The following is a 27,638-nucleotide window of genomic DNA, read 5'->3' as shown; positions in this document are numbered from 1 at the left end:
ATGTACTTTAAGAACCTATAAGATTAGGTGCTATGAAGCCGCATATTTTCATAGTGTGTTTAATTTAAATTTACTTTTGATGAGTTTTTATGTTAGTTTTAACCACTGGGTTTTCTAACCATTATTTTACAATATATCGGTGCGGCTAGCGAAACACATTGTGTACTGTCTGATAACAGCAAAAGAAACTATAATAAATATATAACTATTAGCTCAACATCTTAATGAGATTATTAGATCATCTTGTAACTAGATTCTCAGAATACACATATTTAAAAATATGTGCTTGTATATACTGAATGCGTGTAGGCCTATGCCCTACTGTACGTGGTATTACTCGTATACATTAAGTAATATGTAAAACATATGTTTAATGCCTATGTAATACTATTATTGTTGTGAAAAGTTATTTATTATTGTGCAAAATATTCAGTAAAGACAAAACATTGTGTATCTTTGGCAAAGTAAAAGTATAATTTTAAAGGTAACAATATATATGCTATACTTTATTTAATTGTTTATCATTATATTCTTATTTCAGCTCTCATCATGTTTGTCATCAAAAAAGCTTAGTCATGGAGACTAAGACTTCATGCTAAAGCAGATATATGGTGCAGAGATGGTGGTCTCTTCTAGCGTTCGGCATTTCCTTATATAATATTTTACAGTGTAAATTCTATTTCCAGATCATAGAACATTCTGATTCCCGTATGGCTAAGTTAATGAGGTGACAAAATGGCGGAGTATAGGACGAACGAGGAACTTATACAGGATGACAAGTGACTGAGGAGATGATGTAATAATGAATCCTAGAAGAGAGGCTCTAGTAGGGGGTTTCAAAAGGGCTAAGAGATGATGGCATAATCACTCCAAAGTCCATTTCTATTAAAGTAATACCATTAATTTAGTTGTAAAAAATGACCAGAGAGGACCCACCCTTAAACTCAATCACTTGACCACAGCGACTGATATGATTCACGACTGATCAGCGACTGATAAATGAAGGGCCTGATCAGCCTATTAGAGATAATCATGACTGAGCTGATATTACTCTGAATTTTGATATCATCTTAAAATAGTCGGAATTAAAACATATTAAGCTTACAATGCTGTTTATACATAACAAAAAAACTAGAGAGCTCAATTGAGAATCCTGAGGGACTAGACAACACGTACATTTGAATTTAAAGTATAGATGGGAAGCAAGACGGTTATTTGATGCTTGGGGCTTATGAAAAATGAATTCATCTTACCTATATAAAAACAAAATAGGCTTAAGAACAAAGTCAACAGTTGGAAAAAGTAAGCAATGGGTAGGTGATCATGACTGCCATATTTTAGTGTTATGATTCTGACATTTTTTTATTTCAGTTGAGGGTGAAGGAGATCGTCTGCTGTGATTGTGATAGTGATGGTTAAGGTTATGTTGTGAAGTATCAATTTATTTCGTCTACATTTTTATCGTCTAAAATGTGGATTAGTTATCAAAGAAGTATAATTAAATAGCTTAGCTAGATGTAGAGTTGCCAAACATATTGTGACATTACTGTACTAGGATTTCAAGTGGTCAACCTCTTAACCTTGAGCCCCTATGTCTTATAACAGCATCTCAAAATTATGTTGTCAGATAGTCGATATTTTTACCTGTATCAATATTAAAAGTGGTGTGCATAAAATTTTAAATTAATCCTTGTAACAATGTTGAAACTCAGTAGTAACCTAAAAGTAGTTGTGTTCAGATATTTTCATACGCTTAAAAAAAATAAAGTGACAGTTACAAGACAATTACATGATTTTACCCATAAAAAGCTATTGGGCAAGTATTTGTTCTTAACAAATACAATCAGTAGTGGTATTTTGATGGCAGTGGGTGATGGTGTTCAACAACAAATCGAGTTCTACAGAAATGTCCATAAAAGTGAAAAATATGACTGGATAAGAACAAGTAAGGTTAACTTGTATTTTATTTTTAACTATTAATTATGGTAAATATGTGTAAACTATATGTAACTATGTGCCCTTATGTATATATTGTAATTTATGTAAATTAACCTACATAAATTACCCCCTTTATAATTCCCACCCTGTAATGTTCAATCTTGCCTATATGTTTATCATAGCTGTAACACACACACACACACACACACACACACACACACACACACACACACACACACACACACACACACACACACACACACACACACAAATACACTTGAATTTTATAAACTAATGGAAAGCTGCTTTTTATTTTGTATCATAATTTTGCTAAGGAAATATCCTGATTTTATAAACAAAACATGACTTGTTTTGTATATTCTATACGTAAATGTTCAAGCATCACCGTGAGTTAGCTGCATGTATTTAGTGGACAACAGCTGGTCAGCTGCAAAAGAATTATTGATTAGGTAAAACGTGTTATTGTTGTACAATTCATGTACGAAAAAACATAGATAGATAAAATAATTACTAGGGGCCTATAGTGCTATAAATACTACTTTGCTTTTTATCTTTCAACATCTCTTTCATTGAATACAGTAATCCCTCAATAATCCGACACAATTCAAACCAGACATGTGTCAGATTAGTAAAAAGCCAGATTACTGGAATGTACTGTTACTCAAAATGTCAATTCTTCCCATAAAAATGTACAATAGTCTTAAAATTAAAAAAGTTAGCACATGACATAAATGTCATTCTTTCTCTTGAAACTTATCGGCCTGGATGGAACACTAACTTCAGCCTAATGCACAAGTGTTTATTTTTTTGGTACTTTGGGATTATACCGACCACACTAGTATGAAGAACACAAAAATAGAAATTTATAGAAACAAACATGATAGAACGAAAAAACAACTCTTCAATTACAAAATTACAAACTTAAAAGCATTTCCAGGTATTGTGATCGGTATTGTTGTCGCTATTATCTTATCTTTCTCGAGAATCCTGATTACGGCAGGCCGCGCGGCATCACGTGATTTGCACGGTACATAATTGCCTTTCCATTACAATTCAATTTATATTTCTGATTAGCCCCTCTAGAATTTGATATTTTACTGATAGGTACTATCTCGAGGGATGTTTTTCTTTCGTCGACATCAGCGCGGGGCAAAGGTGCCCGCCCGCGCTGATGGCCGGAGGCACTCGCATTTTGGGTGGCGGAATGTGATCAAGAATAAAAACAAGTTTTTAGTGTTTTTTTAATAAAGAGTTTAGTTTGAGAAATGTTTGTTTTTGTTGAATTTTTGTGTTTGGAGAAATGTAGAGGTAAAACACGGAAGTACAACCACAGCGATGCACCAGCTGAACGGGCGGCGAGACTGCAATCACGTTATCTACTAGACGCTCGACTTTGACCTCTGTCTGAGGATGGGGAGGGGTTTGCGATAAGACAATTCCTGTTTTATATTGACGAAATATTGTTCTACGCTAATCTAGTAGCCTAATCAGTAGAAACGAAATGTGAAATAACGATTCATGTCTGGGTGTGGTCGGTATAATCCCAAAGTACCATTTTTTTTTTAGGCAAAAGCTTCCAAAAAATTCACTTTTGTCATCATTATACACCTGGTCTGGACCAAGTTTCAAATCACTAACAACTTTTGGAAAGTTTTGTTCATAAGGCTCATCTGCTGATTCATAAAAAAATAATAATAAAATGCTAATTCCAATATCAGATAGTTTTTCAAAGTTACAGTACAGTACAACCTCCAACAGATTATGAACGACACATTGAACAAAAAAATAAAATCCACAAAATATCTCACAATCTTCCTCTATTATATGTACACTGACAAACAGCGAGGAGGGTTTAGAAAAGCTGTTGTTAATGTCTTGCCACACAACGTTTATGTATTTTGTTGCAATCATATTCAGCAGGACGTAAAACATTGGTTTAAGAAACATGTTTCAGAAGTAGCTTCAGATATAAATATTTACATAAACAACGTATGAGACTTATTGGATTCTGATTTAATTGAAGAGTTATCAATTGAAATACAACAAAACTGCTGTTTATTGGTCTGACGTACTTCGACAATCACTTCTCAGACTGTGTTTGCAGATCGAGTAAATGGTAGCTGACAAAATTTAATTTGTACAAAGTTAGAAGTGCTGTTACTATTAATGCCCCCTATTATTTCCCTTGACAAATAACCATATGCCTTTTAAAATTGAGATTTAAGGAGGGTAGACCCCAGTCACAGAAATTCCATAAAAATAATGTGGTATTGCAAAAATGCTTGTTTTGAAAGATTGGGTAAGCCTCCTGACCAACAAGAGTTTACTGTATTAGGTGACAAAAAGTTTCTTCGTTCAAGTTTTATTAAGATATCTCAATGTTTAGTACCCGGTCTAACAAAATCAACAAAATAGTCAGACCCGTAATGATACTTCTCGCTTTACCTCTTAAAAATTCAATTTACATAATTTTTACTTCTTTCATTACATTTTTAATTTATAAATGTCCGTTATTAATTTTAGCAAGAACAACTCGAGTCTGCACACAGGCATTATAGCCCATGCCAGTCCCAAGGACAGTGCTTTTCTTTATAGTGCTTCTCCTTTTTTTTCAATTGTAAAAAGTTAAGTCCATGTTTTAGAGTTAGTGGAGTTGACACAAACATGGTTGTTGTGATTACTGTCATATGCATGTCACAGCGTTCTGGTGTGATTTGTTGATTTTAACCCAGGTTATAGTTATGTATTAATTTAGTTATTCACTTGAGGATAAAATTAGATTGCTGATCTTGATACATAATGTTACTGATTTCTGAATAGTGATCGTAGTGATCACTGAATGATGGCAAATGTCTGGAACAAATTCTGATATATGTAGCTATAGTATAATTGTATAGCTCAATGCAATAATAAAATATGCTATTTTGAATATTAAAGCTTATACATTTTAATATTTAAACTTGCCAACTGTGGACTGTATGATTCATTTTGTTGTAGTGAACATGGCGATCGTTGGTTTGGCATTGGGTTCAGCTCAACACTTTTTCTACAGATACATAGATCAAATTTTACCCAAACGCACATTTCAGTCAGTCTGCCGAAAGATATTTTTGGATCAAATAATTGCTTCTCCTTGTGCAATATTCATATTTTTCTACGGCCTTGGATTGCTAGAGGATGGTAACTTTGCAGGTGCACATTCAGAAATGAAGCACAAATTCTTTACAATTTACGTGGTAAGTTAGGTTCTTTAGTTGCCTTTATTTCATATAAGGTAGTTTACATCCTTCAGAGACTAGAATTAAATTTAAAGTTAAAATAAATGAGTAAAATATTAAAATCTTTATAACAATAATAATGGCAATACTATGGCTTAAAATCATGTACTATTTTTACAAAAGAATTGTATACATTTTATGTACTTTATTATTATCTGGAGGACTGTATATCGCTATCTACTATTTGTTATCAAGCGAAATAGTAGTTTTAGATTTTTGCAGAAGCTTCAGATTTGAAAGGTAAACAGAAGTAAAGGAGGCATAGAAGAGTTTTAAGTTTAAGTGCAGGGTATCTGACCCATCCTTTGGTAGAAAAGAATCTGCTTATGAGGATTCGATGAACCATTCTTTCATGTAGGTGCAAAGCATGCTTATTTCATAAGTCTGCAGCTGGAACCTTAATGTTATTTATTTATTACATGAACAATAAGAATAGTAATTTGTCAAGTTACAATAAGTAGAATTAAGGAGATGTGTTCATTAATTCCAGGAACTCTTCTTTCTTGTACACATGATTTTTCAACAGGAATTCTTTAAGCAAGCTCTTCAGTCTGTTGCCAGTCAGGTTCCGGAGGTGGTCTGGAAGGAGGTTTTTCAGTTTTTGGCCTACGTATAACGGTTTTTTCTCGAAGAGGGCTGTTCTATGTTGGGGTAGGACGAATCTAGAGGCATGGCGTGTGGGGTAGCTGTGAAGGTCCATGTGAGTCTGCAGGTTTAGTGTGTCTGCATATAAAATGGCTTCATAGATGTAGAGCGCAGGTACTGTTAGTATGCCTTGGGTCTGATAGGCTTGACGACAGCTATGCTGGGACTCCAGGTTCGCAATTGTCCTAATTGCTTTCTTTTGTAGTACAAGTACTCTCTTCAGATTTCCCGAGGAGCTTCCCCAGATTGTAAGACCATATCTAATATGAGATTCTACTATAGCGTAGTATGCAATTTTTGCTGCTTCATGAGTGGCAACCCATTTAATGTGTTTAACAACATAGACACCAGTGCTGATTTTATTGCAGATGTTATTTACATGGTTTGCCCATGTGAGTCCATTATCTAGAGTTATTCCTAGAAACTTAATCTTATCAGCCACTATTATATTGGGGATACTAATGGGTAGAATTTTTTTTCTGCTAAAATGTACTTGTGTTGTCTTGTCAGGGTTTATTGCTAAATCATTTTGTTTACTGTAGGCTATGGCTTTTTGAAGAGATGCAACAGAGTTGTCGCACAATTCTTGAGCTGTGTCATTTCTTAAAAGGAGGGTTGTATCGTCTGCATACATTATGCAGCTGGTACTGTAGTTGTGAATTAGAGCTGGGAAGTCGTTAGTCAACAAAATGAATAGAATGGGTCCCAGCACGGATCCCTGAGGAACTCCTCTTGTAATTGGTTTAGGATCTGATCTGAACATGGTAGTAGGGCCAGCTGTAGTATGTTGGATGTCTACAACTTGGGATCTCTCTTTAAGGTAGCTGGAAAACCATTTGTTTTCTAAGCCTCTTACTCCTAAAGTTATGTTTTTTAGAGATCAGCTCATGTCCCAAACAGTCGAAAGCCTTGCTGTAGTCTAAAAATAAGGCTGTTACAAATTGTCCTTCGTCTATGCTGTCGATTATAGACTCAACAAGGCTTATGATGGCAGAAATAGTTCATTTTCCTTTTTGGAATCCATGCTGACAGTCAGTAATTAAGGCTTGATTTTTGAGATGGGTCATTAACTTGTTTAGTACTATTTTTTCTACAATTTTTGAAAAAGTTGAAATTAATGATATGGGCCTGTAATTTTTTGGGTCGGTTTTTTGGTCCTTTTTTATGCTTTGGATATACCCTGGAGACTTTCAGTTTGGTTGGAAACTGCCCTAATGAGAAAGATTTATTTATTATGGATGTGAGAGGGGTAGTTAATTCTTCTGCACAGTGTTTTACGGTTTTTGATGAGAATTCGTCTATGCCACTGGATGGTTTGTTTTTTAAGTTATGTATGACTTGATTTACTTCTTTGCATGTTGTGGGAGTCAGATGAAATGATTGTGTTAAAGGAGTGTTTAAAGGGTTTTGATCCTCTTCCAGTCTGCAGCCTCCCAATTGTTGATTGTTCTGTTGAACTGTTACTTCTGCTATCTGAGTAAAGTAAGTGTTGAATTGGTCAGCTACCTGAATAGGATTGTCAACAACTGTATTGTTGATGTTGAGCTTAGGGCAGTTTTGACTAGGTTGTTTGGCATTTCTTTCTGTCTTTATAAGATCCCATACAGTTACTTAAGGTCAGTTTGATTGGATGTGTTATCACAGATCTATTCTACTCAGTCTATGAAATCACCTAAGTCTCGAATCTCCCTGTAGCTTCACCTTCAGTTCCTTCACCCTGTAGGAGCTACATAAGAGCTAATATATAGATATAATAAGCCAAATCAGTATCATTTAATAAAATAGTCTAGCTACAGTTTCTGTAATTTACGTGTAATTAATTGTGTGTGATTCCATTTTTGGTAGAATATATTTGCAACAAAAAAGTCTCATTTTGACTTCTGAAATGGTCCTAGAGGTCTGAGGTGTGCAGATGGTTCAGGTCAGTTGAGCAGTGTCAAGAAGGTTATGGTAACTACAAATCTACTCTCAAGATGTCTCATATGGTGATCCTAAAATATAATTAAAAAACAAATGTATTGAAGAAATGTAATTCACAATATTGACACTCAAAATAGTTTCCAATCACCTAAATTGTATTTGACAGAAATAACAATCATGGATTTTTTCTGGGATAATGTCTATATGTAACATTTCTAATACAACTCCCCTCTAAAAATACTGGATTTAACTAGTTCAGACAGGCTGTATTGGTTGGCAGTTTTTCTACTAAACTAACACTATTTATTACCTTTGTTTAGGAATAAAATAGGAAATACATTAAAACATGTTAAGTGTGTAACCTTTTATTAAATTTAGATTTTGTTTATTAGAATAATATGCATCCTATTTTGGCTACTTATTCAATTGTTCCCCAGATGGACTGGATGGTCTGGCCTCCCACGCAGTATCTCAACTTTGCCTACTTGTCTGCTAAGTACCGAGTTGTTTACATAAATTTTGTCACCATGCTGTACGATGTTTTCCTCTCTTACGTGAAATACACTGTAAGTCATGTTGTACTTCTAATGTCGATTGGACTAATGCAATTTTCTAATTTATTAACCTGCAATTGAGTTTGAATAATTTAATTTGTATTTTATGTAAATATTTATTTGTTTTGAACTACATGTTTAATACCAGATTTAAACAGTCCTTCCGGCTCAGTCGGAAGAAGTAGGTAGATTTTGTGACTGTAGTACAACATAATAAAAAGAAATGACATTTGTACCGTGTGAACTTGTTTTAGCATTTTTAACACCAGTTCTTAATATTAGAAAAGTTCTTATGAATTTACATGTAATCAGTATCTCAAAAACTCTTTGAGATTCCAAAAAGTTGTTTATTACAAAATTTGTAATAAATCTTATAAGCATTCCAGAACACTTCTGGTTTCTTCTCTAGGTCCATGAATAATGGAGTTGTAAATTTTTTAAAGTTTAAACTTATGAAACATATTGAAATGAAACAGCGTATCAAGCTGGTCAATGGACCTAGCCGAGATAATTATATGAATAAAGTTTTGGACCAAGTTTCAAATTGTTCAAGCTTTTTTGGGACAGTTATCGATTCCTCAAGCTGTGTTATATAGCACATATGTATATATACACACACACAAAACATTTGAACGGGAGGGTGGCTTGTGGCATGTTCTATGAAGTTATGTAAAAGTTTTTGTAAATACTACTGTGAGGACAGTTGCAATCGGCTGATTTTATATTTGGCCAAATTGATATACCTAATAAAAAAATTTAAAAGATTATTAAAACATTTGGGAGTATTGTTCTATTAATTTTTTATGACACTTAGCACTATAATTACTAAATGTGTATTGCATTTTATATAGGTAGTACAATATTAAACTTTATCAATACTATTATAGTGAAAAATTTCTAAATTTTCTAAGTAGTCCAGTAAATTGTAAAATTTAGAATACTAAAATTGTATGATTTTTATAATACATCAGTCAGTTTTTACTAACCATGTTTTAAAAACTACAGTAATAAAAAAACTAATAATAAATCATTATTTGTGATACTAAGTTAGGAAATTCTAGTATATTCAGCATAAATATTCATGTTTGCTCATTAATGTTTCAATACATCCACTTTACTGAGGAAAGTATAATTTTATTGCAATAACAGAACTTGAGTCAATTTAATATTATGTAAATAGAGGTAGTGATTGAGGTAACATGTGTGACGTGTAGAAGGAGTTCCACTTGTCACAGCTGGTCTCCTTCCCCGACTGGATGGTGAAATGTGCCACACGTCCTCTGGCGCTCACAGAAGCAGCGTTTCATGCCCACCATCCCTGAACCGTGGAGTGAGTCATTGTCACTTCCAACGCTTTTTGAACACAGTACTCTGCGTTTGGGTTATTTTATTCGTAGATTTTTCATTCGTTTACAGGACTATATTTGATTCAGCTTATAGTAAATGTTCAGTTTGAGAGACGTCGTCGGCTTCTTTGTAGTGAAATAGTCTTGCTTTTTAAGATTACTGGGGATTTTGTTGGTTATGTAGTAGTGTATGATTGTTGTAGGGGAACTAAGTGTTTTGGGTTAGTAATTTAGTTTTTTAGCCATTAGATGATACTTTTTGTTAATTGATTAATATTGTTGTAACACGTTCGCTACCAGAGATTACAGTTGTATTGTGTGGTGACATGCCCAATTTTAAACAATGTGCTGTCTGGTAGTTCAATATTTGATAGGTTTATAAAACAATCATTAAAAAAGTGATATACTGGTTTCAATATAATAAATCTCATGAGTTAAGAAGAAATTAATTATGTTGGAAACTTCCTGAAAACGAAATATATTATATTGGAGGAAAGTAATAGACTTCCTACAGCCAATATTCATTACAAAGAGGTTCTTAAAGCTGGACAGCAATTCTTATGTATATTTCGAGCTTAACGTCTATTTTAGAAATGATTGTACCTTTTCTGATTATCTTTATTTTTAGTAATTTTGTATAATGTGGAAGGAGTAATGACAAATTCCTCAGCAATGTCTTCATTTCTTCTCCTTAGAATTAATCGTCTTTAACAACTCGTAGTACCTCACATATAATTCCAGAATAAGAGATTCCTTTAAATCTTTGTTTATCATTGCCTGCTTGACTTTCACTTGTAACACCCCTTAATAACACTAACTCATGAGCGATCTCATGGCTTGAGGAGGAAGGCGAGCAGAAGCAACTGTCATTATTTTCATGTTGTGATTTGTCTCGGAGTGACTGTGGTCTAGTTTTCGAACAATTGAGTCATAACAAGGTTGGAAGCAGGGAAAATTTGTTACTTGAGGTTGCTTTTATATAATAGTTTAAACCAGAGAACCGAGCTTTGCTTGGTATTTTTTCTGGTAAATCGTGTTTTGGGATTCATTTTGTCGCCCACTTGTCCACCAACGATAAAACTATAAATGCCATGGCTATTTATTGTTCTATCATCTTCTGCATTAAAGGATACTAGAGCAAAAGATGCGTTTATGTTTCTTATTTTTTTTTCTGAAACTCTTCTGAATATGGGTGACAGTTTAAAAAAAGACGTACTAATTCATTGAAAATGTTGGTTGCTCCATTAAAATTCGTCCATGCAAACAACAGTCCCCAAAATAATTTATATTTATGCGATTAGAAATCCGTTCCTCAGGGAAATGCAATGCATCGCAATGGATACACATAATTTCAAATGGTCCTAAGGTGTGATATTGTACTGCTGCAGTAATGACATATTTATATGTAGGTAAATAATTATTAAGTTCTACAGTCCTACGACGTCTTCTGTCTCGACATCTTTGTTCTTCTAAGCAGTATTCTCATTGCTTGTCATTTTCGGTAGTTACTTGTTGTGCTGCCGCCAATCTTGTAGACAACACTCTTAGTTTTTCATTATTTTCAGTAGCTACACGTTGTGCTGCATGCTCTTGTGAAATATCTAAATCATGAGACCTTTCTGCTCGTATAGTGTTAGTTAAGGTTTGCAGGCATTTGACTTTAGCAGTACGTGTGGGACGAAGTATATGAGATAGATTGAATTTTTAAAGGTGTGAAATTATTCATCAACTTATATTACATTCAAAATTTCCTTTCGGTTTAAACCTTTGATAATTTTTATAACAATTATAATTTTTACTTTTTGACATTTCTGATGAAACATTAGCTGTGAGGTATTTGTCAATGTTTATTATTCAATTACAGTTATTTTTTCTTGTTCATATGTTCATTGTTTATTAGTGTCTTTTTTGAGATTTTTTAGGTATTTCTAAGTGAACACATGAGTTAAAAAGACACATATTTTATCAATTATTTAACGTCAAACCAAATAGCAATTGGCTTACTACTCTTGTTATTATATGCCAGATGTCATTTACTAGATGCAATTTACTATAGAATGTAAACCAAGAAATAAAAAAAAAATATTGACTTTGTAGCAGTTTTTCATTGCTTGAGAACACGGATAAAACAATGTTTTCTAAAAGTGAAACCTAGCTAGATCGGTTCAGATTTTATATACATATACATATATATATATATAAACACACACACACACACATATATCACATATAATCTGAATATGGGGCATCTGGTGCCCTTCTTGGTCTCTGTGTCACAAGTTTCCTGGTGACTCCATATAAGTACCGGATTATAATGTGGCTCATATATATATATATATATATATATATATATGTATACACATATAGAATATACCCAAGAACTGCTCGTTTAAAGGTATTAGATTTGTACACTGAATATTTATAATACATAGGTTTTGTATACAGTATATTGGGGAGTCTGTTATATCAGAATGCGTAATATGGGGACTCCACTATACAATCTTCCTAGTTATGATCAGTATAATGAGTATTAGAAGGAGGAAGTTTTTGGCTGTCAGTAGATGCCTTTTACATTTTTAGGCTTAGGCTCTTTGAATGACATTCTAGAGTGGCTGTAATGAAAGCCAATTTATATACCAATAATTAAGTCCTGATGTATTCTGTAAATACTAATTACATCTTAATAGCATCAGAATGAAGAGTATTAAAGAGTTTTACTCTCCTTGCTCGTAATGCCTCCAATTATGCTTAGTTGTTTAAGATGTTTCAGGCCTTGGCCAGTAGTCGATCCTACTGCCCACCTTAGGTACTTCCTGCTTATTAAAAAAAGGGATATAGATAGAACACTGGGGACATAGACTTGGGTTTTTCCAAAGCACTTGTCGGGATAAAGATACTATATTTTTGGTGCTCTGGTTGAATGTTTCATTGTCGTTTTTATCATAGAATGGCGTATACCATTAACGGTTCTGGTTCTGTTGGGCATCTGGTGCCCTTCTTGGTCTCTGTGTCACAAGTTTCCTGGTGACTCCATATAAGTACCGGATTATAATGTGGCTCAAGTTTAAGCTAGGGTTGAACACATTCCCAAATAAAAGCTTGTTCAACTAATTGTTTGAGAAAATGAAGATGTGTTTTCTAATGTAGTGTCTTTTAATTCTCATTTACCGTACAGATGAATTGTAGTTTCAGTCAGGTATATACATGTAAAGGTCGGGACACACATATCCGCACCGTGCCCGACACGTAAATCGGCCAAGTGTTGGTGCGGGCTCGGCTCGGTTACCGTGAGGCCACACCTGTCCGTACATAGTCCGAGCGCAACAATCTTACTGTTTAGACAAGAGCATGTTTCTATAGGATTTCTAAGTGACAGATACTTAAAAAATATTCAGAAGATTAAGTATTGCTTGAGATGAAGAATGTTAATTTTTTGTTGTAATTTTTATTAATCGCTGTGGTGAATGAAATATTGCAATGCTACCGTAAAGCTTAGTAAAATCAGCTAATGTGTAAAATTTGTAAATCAAATTATCTTGGTTATATTTTTTATCCCTATTATTTTTGTTCAATGTGTTTTCATTGTAGTTAATTTCGGTCAAATACACCATATACATTATATTTGGTATTTTTTGTATAAAACCCAAGAGCTTATAGTGTGAGGCAAGAGTTTATATAATAATTTGTAAAAAAATAGTATATATTTGTAAAATATATACTAGAGAACATGTTTCTTCTTGCATGAACATCTTATTGCAAATAAAATATTTTTATTTTAACTTTATTGTAGTGAACATGTCATAAAAACATTCTAAATATGATCCATACAAAATACCGGAATAAATTTATCTAGTAACTTCATACATCCAAGATAATTAGAATTTTGCGCAAATAACTACACCCTTGTTATTTCTTAATTAATGAAAACATTTTATAGATTTTACATAACTTGAATTTATTCGTTTAAAATCACTACAACAATAGTACTACCTACATAGTTTTTTAATTTGTTGTAATTTGAACATAATAATAAAATATGACTAGTTTACTCTAAATGTAAAAAATAATAATACTGTTATCAATAAATATGATTTTGTACGCTAACGCAGGGTGTATAGTTAGTAGGCTATACTAAATAATTCAATAAAATAGAATGTTTAGACTACTTAAATAGTTTTAAAAAGAAGAATGCAAAAATAACCAACATAGAATTATATTTCAAAACTATATTCAAATTTATGCTTTTTCAACTCTTCATTTTCCGTAATCTTCTTCCACACATTCTCAGTATACTCTGGATTCCGATATTTTTTACTTGATTGATCATAACTTTAAATAACAGGATAAATAACAGATAAATAAATAACAGGATAAATAATAGATAAATAACAGGAAACTTCCTTACTTCTTCGATAAGTGTTCTATATCCATGACTGATGCCGCTCGTAGACTGCACTGTGCCCGTCAAAATTAAAACTCCACATATCGGTGTCGGTGCGGACATGATTGTGTGGACTTGCAGGTTGAATACTGCGCTGCAATTCTTTCACCGTATGACGGCCAACAATTGGCCGCCTCACGTGTCGGGCACAGTGCGGGCATGTGTGTCCCGGCCTTAAATAAAAAACCAATTTTTTATTCCAGTTACAATAGCAGTAGTGATACTAGTAACTATTTTAAATGTAATGTATATGTGAATAATAGTTCATTCTGAATAATGCTTAATATTTGCTTAATTACACTTAAATTGTTTTCAAAAAAACATTCAATCAACAATCATACTGTAATCGGATTTGCAATACCTTGAAAATCCTTAAAAAGTGCAAGTAGCTTACTAGAAAAATGTTATGATATCATAATAGATAAAAAAGTTACTACCTATTAGTTTAGGCACAATGTAAAACTTACCTTACTTACCTACTGACCTTATGAAAAATAATTTTATTTGGTTTTCTATGTATAAATTTCTTTTAAATAAAAATAAGACTGCAAAACAGTTATTTTTAATTGAAGATCATTACTAGATTACATTGTTTCTGCCCAGTATATAAGTTTTTTAGGAATAATTATGTACCAGCAACTGTCTTAGGCTCCCCACATAAACCAACTGTCAAAAAAACGTTCTAGAATTGTATTTCTGTTAAGATGACTAGTTGATTGTGTGCTGTCCATTTATATCAGAATTATATATTTTGCGCTATGGTCCATATTGAGCTATGGTATAATTTTCTGAGGAAGTTCAGAAAAAGTGGCTGAGTTTCTATTGATAAAAAAGTAACAGGATCAATAAAGAATTGTGCATCAATGAAGCTGAATACAATTCACATTGTAAACTTTTATTTATTAAATCTTAAATTTTAACAGTTATTAATTGATATATTTTTAATTTATTGTTATTTATTTATAGGACAAAAGAATCTTATCACTGTGGAACTGTAATACATTCATTGAATTCTCGCAATTTTAATTTACTGGACATTTCTTTCACTAGACTAGAGAAAGTAAAATCTAGCCACATTATAATGGGCTGAAGTCTCTGCAATAGATTGCCTGTGGGAATAAAAGAACTCAACTTTAAGAGCTTTAAGAGTAAAATTTATAAGTGGTTGGTTTTAAAACATTTTTACAGTATACACACATTTTTAAATGTACCTGTGTCAGACATGTTTCTTTGTTATTTTTAAGCATTCTTGTTGTGTATTGTATTGGATTATTTATTTTAGTACTTAGTATTTTGTTATCTATCACCTATTTAATCTCTATTATAAATTCGGTTATGAACTTGATTTAAATAAGTTTTAACCTTTCATGTTATTTTATTCCTTTGTGTATCTTATTATTTATTATAAGTTGTTGTATTTTTGTTGTTTAGCTGTTTTTATATGTGTAATGCTTAAGTCATTATAAATTGTTATTGTTGATAAAGGTATTTCATATGCTTTTATTAAGTATGTTCTTTAATTTTACGTTTAAAAATTAAGTTAAAAATTAGATATGAAATACACAGCATAATATAATTGTATATCTCTTGCATCGTTTTTGATCAATGGTATAAAATGCTTAAGATAAATTATATAAGTATCTAAGTTTAAGTATATAAATGCTTAAATGATATAAGATATTTAACTAAACACATCAAGCTGTGGTAGAGGGCGGTCTGTTTCTCTTCTACTTTTCTCATTGTTGACTAGTTAAAATATGAACTGCAATTGAAAATCTCGTTTCTTATGAAGTGGTTCATTGATTAAGTTTTTGTTGGCAAAAACTAATTGACATTCATCACCTACTTTGTGACATTCATCAGAATGGGAATGGAATAATGAGTAGAATCATAGAGAAGCAGTGGTGTATTGATTTTTATAATGACAATGTTCATACCAACTATTGCAATAACTACCCTAGACTAGTTACTGGGAAATGTTGATGAAAATCAATAACATTTCTATAAATTATCACTACCTCTTTCAAGCAATGAAGACCTGGCTCTGTTACTTCTGGACAGCCTTCATAATATTTTGAAGATTACATTTCTTGATAAAAAATTTTGTTTTCCCCTAGAAAACTAAAGTATTGTATATCTTATGACTCGAGTTTAGAAGTTTTCTCAGAACACCCCTTTGTTCAGAGCAAGTGGACTCATTCGGCCAGCTGCATACCTAAGTAGATCAAAGAGGAGGGAGCTTGCCGCCAGTTGCTTTTCACCTATCAAAATGCTTGTACTAGTCAGTGACTCATAAGAAGTACAGTACATTGGCTTTTACGCTCAGAACCTTTTAAAAACAGTCATACGTGTTATTTTTTGTTTTCCTTTGTTTGATTCTTGTAAAAGTAGTGATCTCACTATTTATATATGAAATAGAACAAAGTAAATTTATTGAGACTGAACAAATTTGTAAATATTTGAATGATGCTGAATTATTGAGTATAAGTGATATTTTGGACAGTGACAAAGATGAAAGTTGATTAAGGGGAATATCAAATTGACAGCAATGACACACTGATCTATCCTACTCCCCTGCAAAGCAAACCCTACTACAAGATTACTCCAGTTCAGATGAAAAACTATCCCCACCCCTCGAATAGGAAGAAGACAACTGCATTATAGTCGTTGAAAACTCATCTTCTATACCACAACCAGAAATGTTGGCTTCTCTATCTTTACACTCTGTATATGGATAATCTACAACTACATCAACACAACCAGGTATGAGTGCCTCCCTATCTTGCCAGTCAGGGCCTTACCCAGATAATACAGCTCCACAGCTCAGACATCTGATTCTTACATAGTTGTATATGATAAAGTGAGCGTTAGGGGTAAAAATGGACGCCACTGGACTGGTGACTGGCAGAAATGTTTCTGTTGCACAGAATATAATTCACATGTGGCCAGACCCTACTGCCATTGCCACTGATAATATTACACCAATTGAGACATTTAACATTTTGTTTACTCAAGAGATGAAAGATACCATTATTTCATAAAAAAATTGTCTTGGTTCCAACAGAAACATAACCATTGAAAACTAATTCACATCAGTAACTGTGGCCACTTCCCTATTGGAACCACCATATTAAAATGACCATAATGTGGACTCTTAAACTAAAAGAAAAGAACAGAAATCCATCCAGAGTTGTGCACGAAAATAAAAAAAATTATGGTTGCCTGTAAAGTCGGTTTTACGGGCGAAGATTTTACGTGACGTCTTTTTCTCGGTAGAATATTTATTGATATGAATATTATTAAATTGCACAATAGGAACAAGGAATTGAATGAAAATAAGAATTGCACAAATTTTAACTATAGAAATATATTTTGTTTACTAAAACATTGTACATAATTTGAAATTAATTAAAATTTGTTATTGTAAATGGTAAAGTTGAATAAAACTTTATTCTACTAAAATTGGAATTTGAAATTCTTGCTAAACACAGTTAAATTCTAACTTCGCGCGTGGTGATTGGTCGGTTTAGTTCGTTTGTTTGGTCGCACTGTTATGACAGGTTAGAGGTTATAATTTGTTATTTTAAATGTTTGACTAGCAATACGCGCTGTTTCTTCTCAATCGACTGAATTACGATTGATTGCAGAGTGATTTAAACTAATAATTTACTTAACACTATCAACATTTGTCAATAGTATGACATAACCTATAAACTCAGTTTCTCAACTTTTGTGTCAATCTAACAATTAATCAATCAATCATAGTTTACGATAATGAAATATCAGTGTACAATTATTTACCTTTATTGTTGTAGTTGTTGTAAATGACGAATCTAAGCACTCCACATTTTCAGGAATAAACATAGTTATCTGCTTTATCCCGTGCGGCGGACCCACAGTTATCTGCTTTATCCCGTGCGGATCCCGTGCGGCGGACCCACTGGACGGGCATCGTAACGTTACCGGGCGTTACACTTTTTCATGAGTGACTCCGAGCCGCAACCTAATTTAAGACGTTGTCACGTCAAAAGTTGGGACCAGTATGTTTTGATTGAATGGAATGAAAACAATGGTTTCACACAAAGCAAAGGAATCAAATAATGTTTTGCTTTTATTGAATTCTCACAAAATTTTATCTACTGACAAAGACTCAATTAATAAGCCTCAGATCATTGCATATGATTCTACCAAAGGTCTAGTTGATACCTTGGAACAAATGTTTCATCAATTGACGTGCAGCTGAAAGACATGCAGTGGCCATTGTGTATTTTTCGGCATGATAAATATCATGCTAGTAAATTTTTTAACAATTTTTAGAATATGTCCATCAGCAAAACAAAGGATGGAGTAACTGTCTTTCTGCCGATGTGCCAGGCCTATCTGCGACGAGGATAGCGGAAGATGCTGTATGCATCGTAGAGATGAACACAAAACTCAATTATCAAAAGGTGTACTAAGGTAGCTTTTATATCCAATCAAGTGTCATTATTTTTAATAAAATAAATTTGTACAATTTTAAAATCCTGTCATAGTTTTTATGATATTTGAGCTTTTACGTAACTTTTTGAATACGTTAGCTTTAATGTAACCTTTTGAATATGAGCACTCTAGGTTTAAAGATTGTATGATGTTAAAACAAACAAACAGCTGTAGTTTGAGTTATAGTAGCGAAAATTCCAATAAGAAATGCATTGCAGCAAACTCATTGTTAACTGATAGAATCTGTTTAATATAACAAATATTTGTATACTATTATCTAAAAATCTAAATGTGTTAGTCTATTTATTTATTTAATATAATAAATATATTTATATTATTATCTAAAAATCTAATTGTGTTAGTCTGTGTATTTTTTGTGTGTATGTGTTAATCAATAATGTAAAAACTACTGGACCAATTGTACTGAAATTTAACATGGACATTCTTAGAGTCCCTGGTTAACATAGTCCTATTTTGAAAACACCCCACTGGTCTTAAAAACTCCCTTAACACTCCATTATTCATTATTTATGGACTTGGCTTAATCAGCAGATATTAAATGTGTTTTTAATCACCTGCCAAAGTCAAAAATAATAAGTATATAATATTTTGTACATATTAACCAGGTGATAGTAAATATTTGTTGTTATTCATCTGTCAAAGTCCATTACACTTTACAAGTGTCATGTTACCCAGAAGCATATTTATCTGGGTTGGTTTTATTGGGATTTTAATTAAGCACAGTAAAATTACATAATTTATTTATTACATCTTAAATGTATTGAGTGAAAAGCTAAGGACTTTTGACTTTATTCTTCCTTTAGTTTTTCTTTAGGAATTCTCCACACTAGACTAACATGTAATCTTTGGAGATATTCAGTAAAATATCATTAAATACTGTAGAGAAGTTTGAGAAATTTCAGAGGTGCAGAGGAGCCCCATCTTTAAGTTTAAATCTGAAATAGATCAAGTGATTGGAATATATTTCAGTGACAATCACGTATCTCAGGATTGTTTGGAATGCCATACAAAGAAATATGCTCATGGTGGTATCCCTGTTATTCAAAATGAAATTGTGTATGAAGCTGTGGGTAAATGTTAATAATGGATAAAATCAAAGGTGCTACAAATTCATTTAAAAAACAATAATATTTTATATGCTTTAATATACATAAAAATTAAATGTTGTTCATTGTTAAGCACATTACCTTATGACAGCTACACCGATCTGCTGTTTTGTTTTAAAATGTTCGTAAAGTACCAATTAGGTTTTTATGGAAAGAAAAATTAGAAAAGTTGGAAATTAGATTTAATTTCGTTGTAAAAATTTGAAATTAATGTGATCTTTTGTATTTTTGTGCTTCTGTCACAAAAAAACCACTATGTTCAATTTTGTATAAATGCTGAAATAATATGTTCCTTAAAAATGCCACCTTCTGTTTCAAAATTATCATAAACCTGCTTCATATTACATCAAAAGTGTTCTCAATAAGAAACTAACATACTCCGACTTTAGATTCCTCTCTGGTGTAATATAGTTCAAGAGCTAATAAAATCTGTTGAGTTATCGAATAAAAAAATTATGGAATGCTGCATGGAGAATCAAAGTGTACACTACATAATATCCTTACTTGCAATGTTCACCACTTATCTCATGAGTGCCATACCACTTAGAAAATATATGCCTATTGGTGCCCTGGTATTGAGCAAGATATTGCGTCTTTCTATACACATCATAGATTACCTGCCTCTTAAAATAAATCTTTAATAATATCCTCACAATTGTTTGTTGATGTAATGATCAGTATAGCATTAGGAAGTGAATACAATATAAAATTCCATATTAAGTCACAATAAACTAGTATAATTCGAACAAATACAAAAGACTGAACTAGAAAAAAGAGTGAAAATTATAACTTTACATTGAAACAGCTAATTATTTTAGGTTTCTGTATAGAGCCAAATTCAAACAACTTTAATAAAGGTCTAACAATTTCACTTTGGGAAAAGCTAAATCTCTATAGATTCTTTGAACAGCCAAATTCAGCTTCAATAAGAACAGGACCATAACCTATATTTGGAAATGTTTGATAAGGTTAAATAAAATATTTCTTCAATGAATCTTTTCTGTGGCTATAATAGGCATCAATAAAAAAAATATGAAATTGGTAAACTAGAAATAGTGTAGTGTAGTGTAGGCACATGTACCAAATGACAAATTTCTTCCTAGTTATTGAGGGTACAGATTAAATCAATACTTTTTGAAACATGCATTCAATAGGCCAATAACTTTTGTTACTGCTATTTAAATAATGCTTTTGTTCGGTTTGGGTTATCTTCTTGTTCTAGATGAAGCTGTTTTCCACAATTTACACCTACAATTTGTTTGATTTTATTATTCTAGCACCATATTATATGCTAAATAATAATTTTAATTGTAAACACAATTTTGTATGTTTTTTATAGTGCATGTCATGCTTTGAAGTTTGATATAATTTTAGACACTTGTGAGATATAAAAATTGGTAATGACATTTTTAAAACTATTGTATATTTGGTCAGAATTTAGCTTTCTTTTGTATAGTATGTAATTTTGATCTAATATACAATTTTCTTCAAAATGACATGTAAAATATTACACAATTTCTGAAGATGGGCAACATTTAAACAAATGTTGCCTATATTCTTATTATATTGTCACTGTTAGTCAAATGCACTCCCGCCACAAAAAATAAATTTTTTCAATACATATGTAGCCAAATAAAAAAAACCTAAATCGATTGATTTAATATTATTTATTATTTATACATTCTTCTGAAAAATATATGTACGATACATATAGTTGTGAAAACAGTTTTGAAGTACACATGTGATACACCTGAAAGGTTTTTTTTTTTAATTTTGAAAGCCACTTAAAGTGTTTTAAGTAATTTTGAATTTGAACACAGTTCAGCTAATTTTCATCTAACATCACTCTCATTCTTGAATATATCATGTTAATATTTTAGTAGCTTATTGTTTATAATAAACAATATCAAAAGTATTAGACCCATAGTAATTGGTGTGTGATATTAGTATTTTAATCTACTTATAAAACCTTTGCACTGTCTGTGTACTCTGTTTTGATAAAATTGGTTAATCTCTTCAAATCTTTATATTTATTTGTTTTGGTGTTATTATGAATCAATTAATAGAGGAATTTTACTGAGTGCCATTAATTTGCAAAATACAAGCTTATGTTATTAGCCTATAGATAAGTCTAGATGATCAGCTGTTATTTGACTGATATTAGTTCTTATCTTAAGCCAGAGTTAATCATTACTTTAGAAATGACAGTTCATTGCATGATATGTTTAGATGTTTACATTATTGTAACGTGAAGTAGTAGTTCAAACTTTCTATTTTATGGACTTTAATTTTAAATTAGATAAAACATGCCTACTTGTTACTTTTTTGTTTTAATTTTGAGTAACTGTTTTCCTCTTAACAAATATACAAGCGAAGATGCTAGAGTGGTTTTTTCCACTTTGCATCAGTTATTAAAATTAGGAGACTTTTATTTTATTGGAAATGAGTTGACGCAATTAACACTGAAATATCTAGATTATTTAGTGTTTTGTTGGTGTACACTTCATTGTTAGATCACCCCATTACATGTGATTACTTTCTCAACTTAACAAATTTATTGTGACCATATTGCTTTCAAATCGGGTGTACCTTATATAGTGAATAGCCTTAACAATTCTAACAATATTGAAATTTGTATATCGCATTACCCATGTTTACACTCCATATTAAAATTATGGGTGCACAGACAGAATAATTTAATATTTAAATGAAATCAATATTCATACAATTTAGATGTTAAAATAGGAGTTACCAATGGATCTGTTGTAGTTGCTATTCTTTTCTTAGTTTTCATCAGTCACATAAAAACTGCAATAATAAAGCAGGTCTATTTCTTTTCGTCTCTCTTGGTAACCGCCTCAAACACATTTGACTTCGAAGTTTATACCTCCATTGGAAGCAAATTACCTACTTCAGCGATGATTGTTACAAATGGTTTGGTTGTTCGACTGAAAATACACACCTTGTAAACTTTAAACCCTAACATAATCTGTTTGACAATATGCAAGTTTTGTTGGGTGAATCTGCGGTTCAGAATCATATAGGTTTTTAGGTTGATCATTGATTTTAATCTGAAATTTTATATCCATGTTAGGAAAATAATTGTTGAACTTAGTTTTTACTTATTTACACTTTGATTTATAGTATTATACTATACAAAACCACGTATTATGGACGGTTTTATCTACAACTTGTGTACATAAAACAACATTCCTATTTGAAACAATGGGGATTTCAGGACAAAAGTACATGTTGCAAAAGAAAGCACTGAACCATATTTGTTTCAAAGAGAAATTCAGATAAAACTGTGTTCTTTACTTCTGTTCAGTTTGGACACAAGCAAACATTTCAGCTCCCAGTGGCATGCAGTGGGTAAAATATCACATGTAACTTCTTGCTTGATGAATAATTGACTCTGTTATACGATTGCAATATCACCAGATTTCCCTGGAGATCACCGGATTTTTAAGGTGAAAATTTGGCTCGGGGCTATTTTTGATAAAACTATAAATCTCTTTTTTAAATTTATTAATTTTTGAATGTGTTATATAATAAAAATGTAGTTTTGAAATCATATTGGATGATGAAAAGTATTAAATATTTGCAACAGTTACATAATGTAATAATTGCAAAAGCTTAACTTACTCTCGGTGATATCCAAGTGAGGTTAACACGGTCATTCCCGAGCAGCACATATATGTGTCAGGCAAAGCAAATTGAATGACCACACTAATTGGTATATATTTAACTGGTGTACCATCCACCCAAGTATGACTATCCACAAATCAAAATTAAAAATTGTGAGAATTAGAATTTTTATCTTTATTCAAATGCAAGTGATTTATTTTAAAACTTTGAGAAGTTTTGGTGGCATGTGCCACTCAGTATATAGGAATTTAAAATGTTGTTTTGATTGTATAAACCAGATGGCATGTATATCTTGTGCCGTATATAAATCTGAAGTTTTCTTCAAAATTAAAAGTTAGCCTATATGAATAAAAAAGTTTTGTTTTATTTGCTACAAAAATTAATTTTGGCAAAATGTCAACCAACAAGTTTAGGCTTTGTTACCTAACTGTTTTCTTATGTTTCAAAACACCATAGATAAATAACTTACAAAAAGAAACACCTTGCCATAGTAGGTTAGTTTTAATTGTAAAACAACAATCCTAATGGTTAGCTGCGCTTAAACCTAAAGCAACAGGTGTACCAACTCTTAACATTATACTTACTTTACATCAACATAGTCAGAAACTAAGTAACACAGGCATGCTACACATCTCTACACTCTACAGACAGCAGAAGTGGTTTGAGAGCTTTACCACACCGTTATGAAATAAATTAATGAAGAGTTAGGTGAAGTTAGCAGCACATTTTTGTGCCATTAGTCTATTTCAATACACTGACTGGTAAGTATGTGTGCTAATTGGTCTATGGTAATAAACCACACAGCACAAGTATTTGCTGGCTAGTCTATATTTAAAGTTTTTGAGAGCGAACTTGATAAAATAATTTTAATTGCAGATTGTAGGTTTTAAAATTTAAGTTAATTTTTTATTAATAATTAACTCTAATTTTTTGTTTCAGGATTCATAGAGTTGATGGGCTAAGCTTTGTGAAGTCTCAATCAAGTCTTTCATTATTCGGCTATGACCCTTTAGCTTTTACACATAATACAGGTTTTATTTTAATTTTTCGAATTTAATAAATGATAATTATTAGCTTTGTACTTTGTTGCATAGTAGTTTCTAGACAACTCAGTTGTTTGCTGTGTCCAATTAGTATTAGAATAGATTTTATTGTGTTCTAATACCATTAGTAAATATAATTAATGGCAGTGCCAAATATTTTTTTAAAAACTTTTCTTCAATTATAATGTGGAGTTGGTTACCAATAAAAAGTTTTAGTTTAATATTATTATCAATTACAAGTTCAGAGCTTGTAACAAATCAGTTGTTTTTCGATATTTTGAAAAAAATTATTGTTATATAAATGGAAAGGGTTGTAGTTACAACCATCTTTTAATCTCAGTTGAAATAACATCCAATAGTTTTTACTTATATATGTAAATAAAAGTAGAGTTTGGGACATGAGTCTCTAAACAATTGTTATCTAGTTTTATTTATTAATTTTAATGTTTTTTCACTACCTAAATAAAGAACTTCTCTATTTTAACAAAGCACATTAATTTGTAGTATTTCTACCAAATATATTTAATTTAAACATTAATTTAACTGAAAAAATTGGACTAATCATTTTTCTATTAGTGTCTTGTAGTATACATGATCTGATTGCCTAATGGTTGATTTTAGTTAATTGTGTTAAGACAGTTTTTCTTAACATTCAGTCTATATGAGCTATTTATTTATTATGAGCTATTACTACTACAATATGGAATACATTATCACTAAGTTTTATATCAAAGACATAAAAAGATTAGTTTTAATCAATTCAAGTTTAGAGTGATACAAAGCACTTACAAATTGGAATACGGTACATAATTTAAAAATACCATCCATTTTTAAATTTCAAAAGAAAATGCTACTTAACGCTCCTTTCAACTTTATTGTGTTAGTTTTAGATCTTGATGTGATTATGGCTACAATATAATTTATTTACAGTAATAAAAGTTTTAGATTGTGTTTGGGAGGCAGAATTCAAAGAATTTTGCCATGTCTACTGTTCCGAATTTAAGAACAATATGTTCTTAACTTGTACTTAAAAACGCATGGATTGTCATAATTTGTTCTCAGTAATTGCAGCATAAGAAGTGTAGTGGTATAATATTTATCTGTACCAACACAATCAATACTAAAAAGCTACCACTTGACCTGTTTAGCAGTGCGTAATATCTTAAATATAAGTACATTACACTAAGGACATGATTTTGTGAACTTGATGGGATCAAGCCTGTTTTGTCAATGTAGGACAAGGCGGACCACCATTAAAACTTACTTCATGTTGGTATTTACATCTAAAAACTAATGAAATTACATATTGTGTATACAGTTACAGAGAGGGACACATACGTGTGGTTACAGAAAGGGTCAGCGATCGCTACTTATATCTTTATAATGTAACCAATTTCTAACAAAAAGCAAGCTGATATTACCGAGACATTACTAAGACTAACTTTTTTATGTAGGAAAGTTGACAAAACAACACAATTTTTTTTAACTTAACAATATTTAAATTAATAATCGTACAAGATTTAAACAGAACAAGTTTAAATAAATTTTTCCTTAAAAAGTCCTGTAAACACAATCTTTTAAATTCGTGGAGGGAAACATTGTCTGGCCTAATGACGTTCACAGTTGTAAACAAAGGTTCACAAAAGACATTCTCTAGTTATTCAGTATGATTATCATGTTATAGTAATGTATAAAACAATTCATACTCTAAATTTAGTTGAGTTACTTCGGTATAAAATAGATTTGTACTAATAACAGATGAATTACAGAACAAATGGAATGTTATAATGTACTTCAGTAAATGTGCAACTTTGGAGAACTGCATTCTGTACTGTGTAACTTCATGTTTACAAAAAAATTGATGAGACAAGAACAACAGAATACAAACAATAACATTTATACTAGGAAGAAAATCTATATACAGTTTTTAATGCCATGTATAAATCAGCCATTTGGTTTGTACTCATAGTGCATACAATTTTGTTCTAAAATGTATTTAAGACTGCAAGAGCTGTAAGTAAACCATAACAAAAATAAACAGGTGATTCCATACATAATAAATCCTGTTTTTTTAAACATGTTTAGGATTTTGGTATTGATTAAATAATTTTATTTGCTGTACCATTTCAAAAGTCATACCTTAAAAAGTGTATACCTTATTGGATGTGCTACAGGGTGGAATGTGACTCACTTTTGCAAAGTAGGTTTATCAACTGATTATTGTTGAACTAAGATTGCATTATTGTTTACCGATAAGATAAGTTAGATTCGGAGTTAGTAATAGTTCACCACTAACTTCAACTTGATGTAACTAGAGGTCAGTAGTAAATTTGTGTAATCCCGGACCGCAATTATGTTGACTCTATTATGTATATATTCTCTAGATTCAGTTTTATAACACATTATCTTCATAAACTTATCTTCAGTACACAACAAATAATTAAACTCATTTAATGTGTTAGACGGTGTGTTGACAATAAGATGTTTAATAATTTGTAATTGTTAAGTCAAATGAATATATAGGTATGTGCCTGATGATATAATCTCATTATAATGTACCGTATATACAATCTCAATATGTTAAGTTTGTTGATTAATTGTTGATTGTTGATTAAATAATCATGAAGGATTACTTTAAATATGTTTAGTTATTACATTATTCAAATTTGTAATTAAAAATTTATACAGTAATATTGGAACTATGATTGAACTGTGTTTTACAAAGAAAGTCCAATTTATTTTTGTCATTACATTTTGAATATTAAACAGTTATTTTATAGTGTTTTTTTATATAAAGTTTTACAAACCAATTTTACAGTTAACAATAAATAACTTTATGCCTTGAATATAGCAAGTAATTTTTAAATAAATAATCAAACTTAGATCGAACTAGTTATATTACTGTTTAAACTAGTCATTGAAATGCATCTTTCAATTTGCAAGTTAGTTGTATTGCTGAAGAATAGTGGCATTTATTACATTAACCCAAGGTGTTATTTGTTTGTTATGCTTGTTTGTGTTGTCACTTTTTGTAGTTATTTAACTAGTTGATATTTTACTTGTTTATTATCTATGTCTATTAATATTTCTAGATACCACACAGAAAATGTCAGTATTGTATTTTGTTATTCATATTTGTTTCTATAAGATACCTGATTATCCAGTTCCTGAATAAAACAGTTTTATGACAATCTAAAA

At 31.4% G+C, this 27,638-nt stretch overlaps 1 protein-coding gene across 3 annotated transcripts; it reads left to right on the top strand.

The window, feature by feature from the left end:
* Positions 1–395: 395 nt before the first annotated feature.
* Positions 396–27,638, top strand: LOC124368062 (mpv17-like protein 2). 3 transcript variants are annotated; one of them, XM_046825355.1, is made up of 5 exons: positions 396–484; positions 4,957–5,195; positions 8,240–8,368; positions 9,571–9,686; positions 24,337–27,638. In XM_046825355.1, the coding sequence occupies exons 2-4, from the start codon at positions 4,962–4,964 to the stop codon at positions 9,676–9,678; spliced, it is 471 nt and encodes a 156-aa protein (XP_046681311.1). In that variant the 5' UTR covers positions 396–484; positions 4,957–4,961; the 3' UTR covers positions 9,679–9,686; positions 24,337–27,638. The 3 variants fall into 3 exon arrangements, with proteins under 3 accessions (XP_046681311.1, XP_046681295.1, XP_046681303.1); XM_046825339.1 differs by lacking the exon at positions 396–484 and adding an exon at positions 1,352–1,945; XM_046825347.1 differs by lacking the exons at positions 396–484; positions 9,571–9,686 and adding an exon at positions 1,355–1,945.

This window comes from Homalodisca vitripennis, chromosome 1 (genome assembly GCF_021130785.1).
Source record: "Homalodisca vitripennis isolate AUS2020 chromosome 1, UT_GWSS_2.1, whole genome shotgun sequence".
In the NCBI taxonomy this organism is placed as follows: Eukaryota; Metazoa; Arthropoda; class Insecta; order Hemiptera; family Cicadellidae; genus Homalodisca; species Homalodisca vitripennis.
Note: the sequence above shows the minus strand (reverse complement) of the source record. Positions and strands in the feature narration are given on the sequence as shown.

Coding starts and splice junctions, on each gene's coding strand:
- LOC124368062 (XM_046825339.1), top strand. CDS start 1,699: ATGTTGAAACTCAGTAGTAACCTAAAAGTAGTTGTGTTCAGATATTTT. Junction 5,196..8,239: donor AATTCTTTACAATTTACGTG/GTAAGTTAGGTT, acceptor ATTGTTCCCCAG/ATGGACTGGATGGTCTGGCC. Junction 8,369..9,570: donor TCTCTTACGTGAAATACACT/GTAAGTCATGTT, acceptor TGTGACGTGTAG/AAGGAGTTCCACTTGTCACA.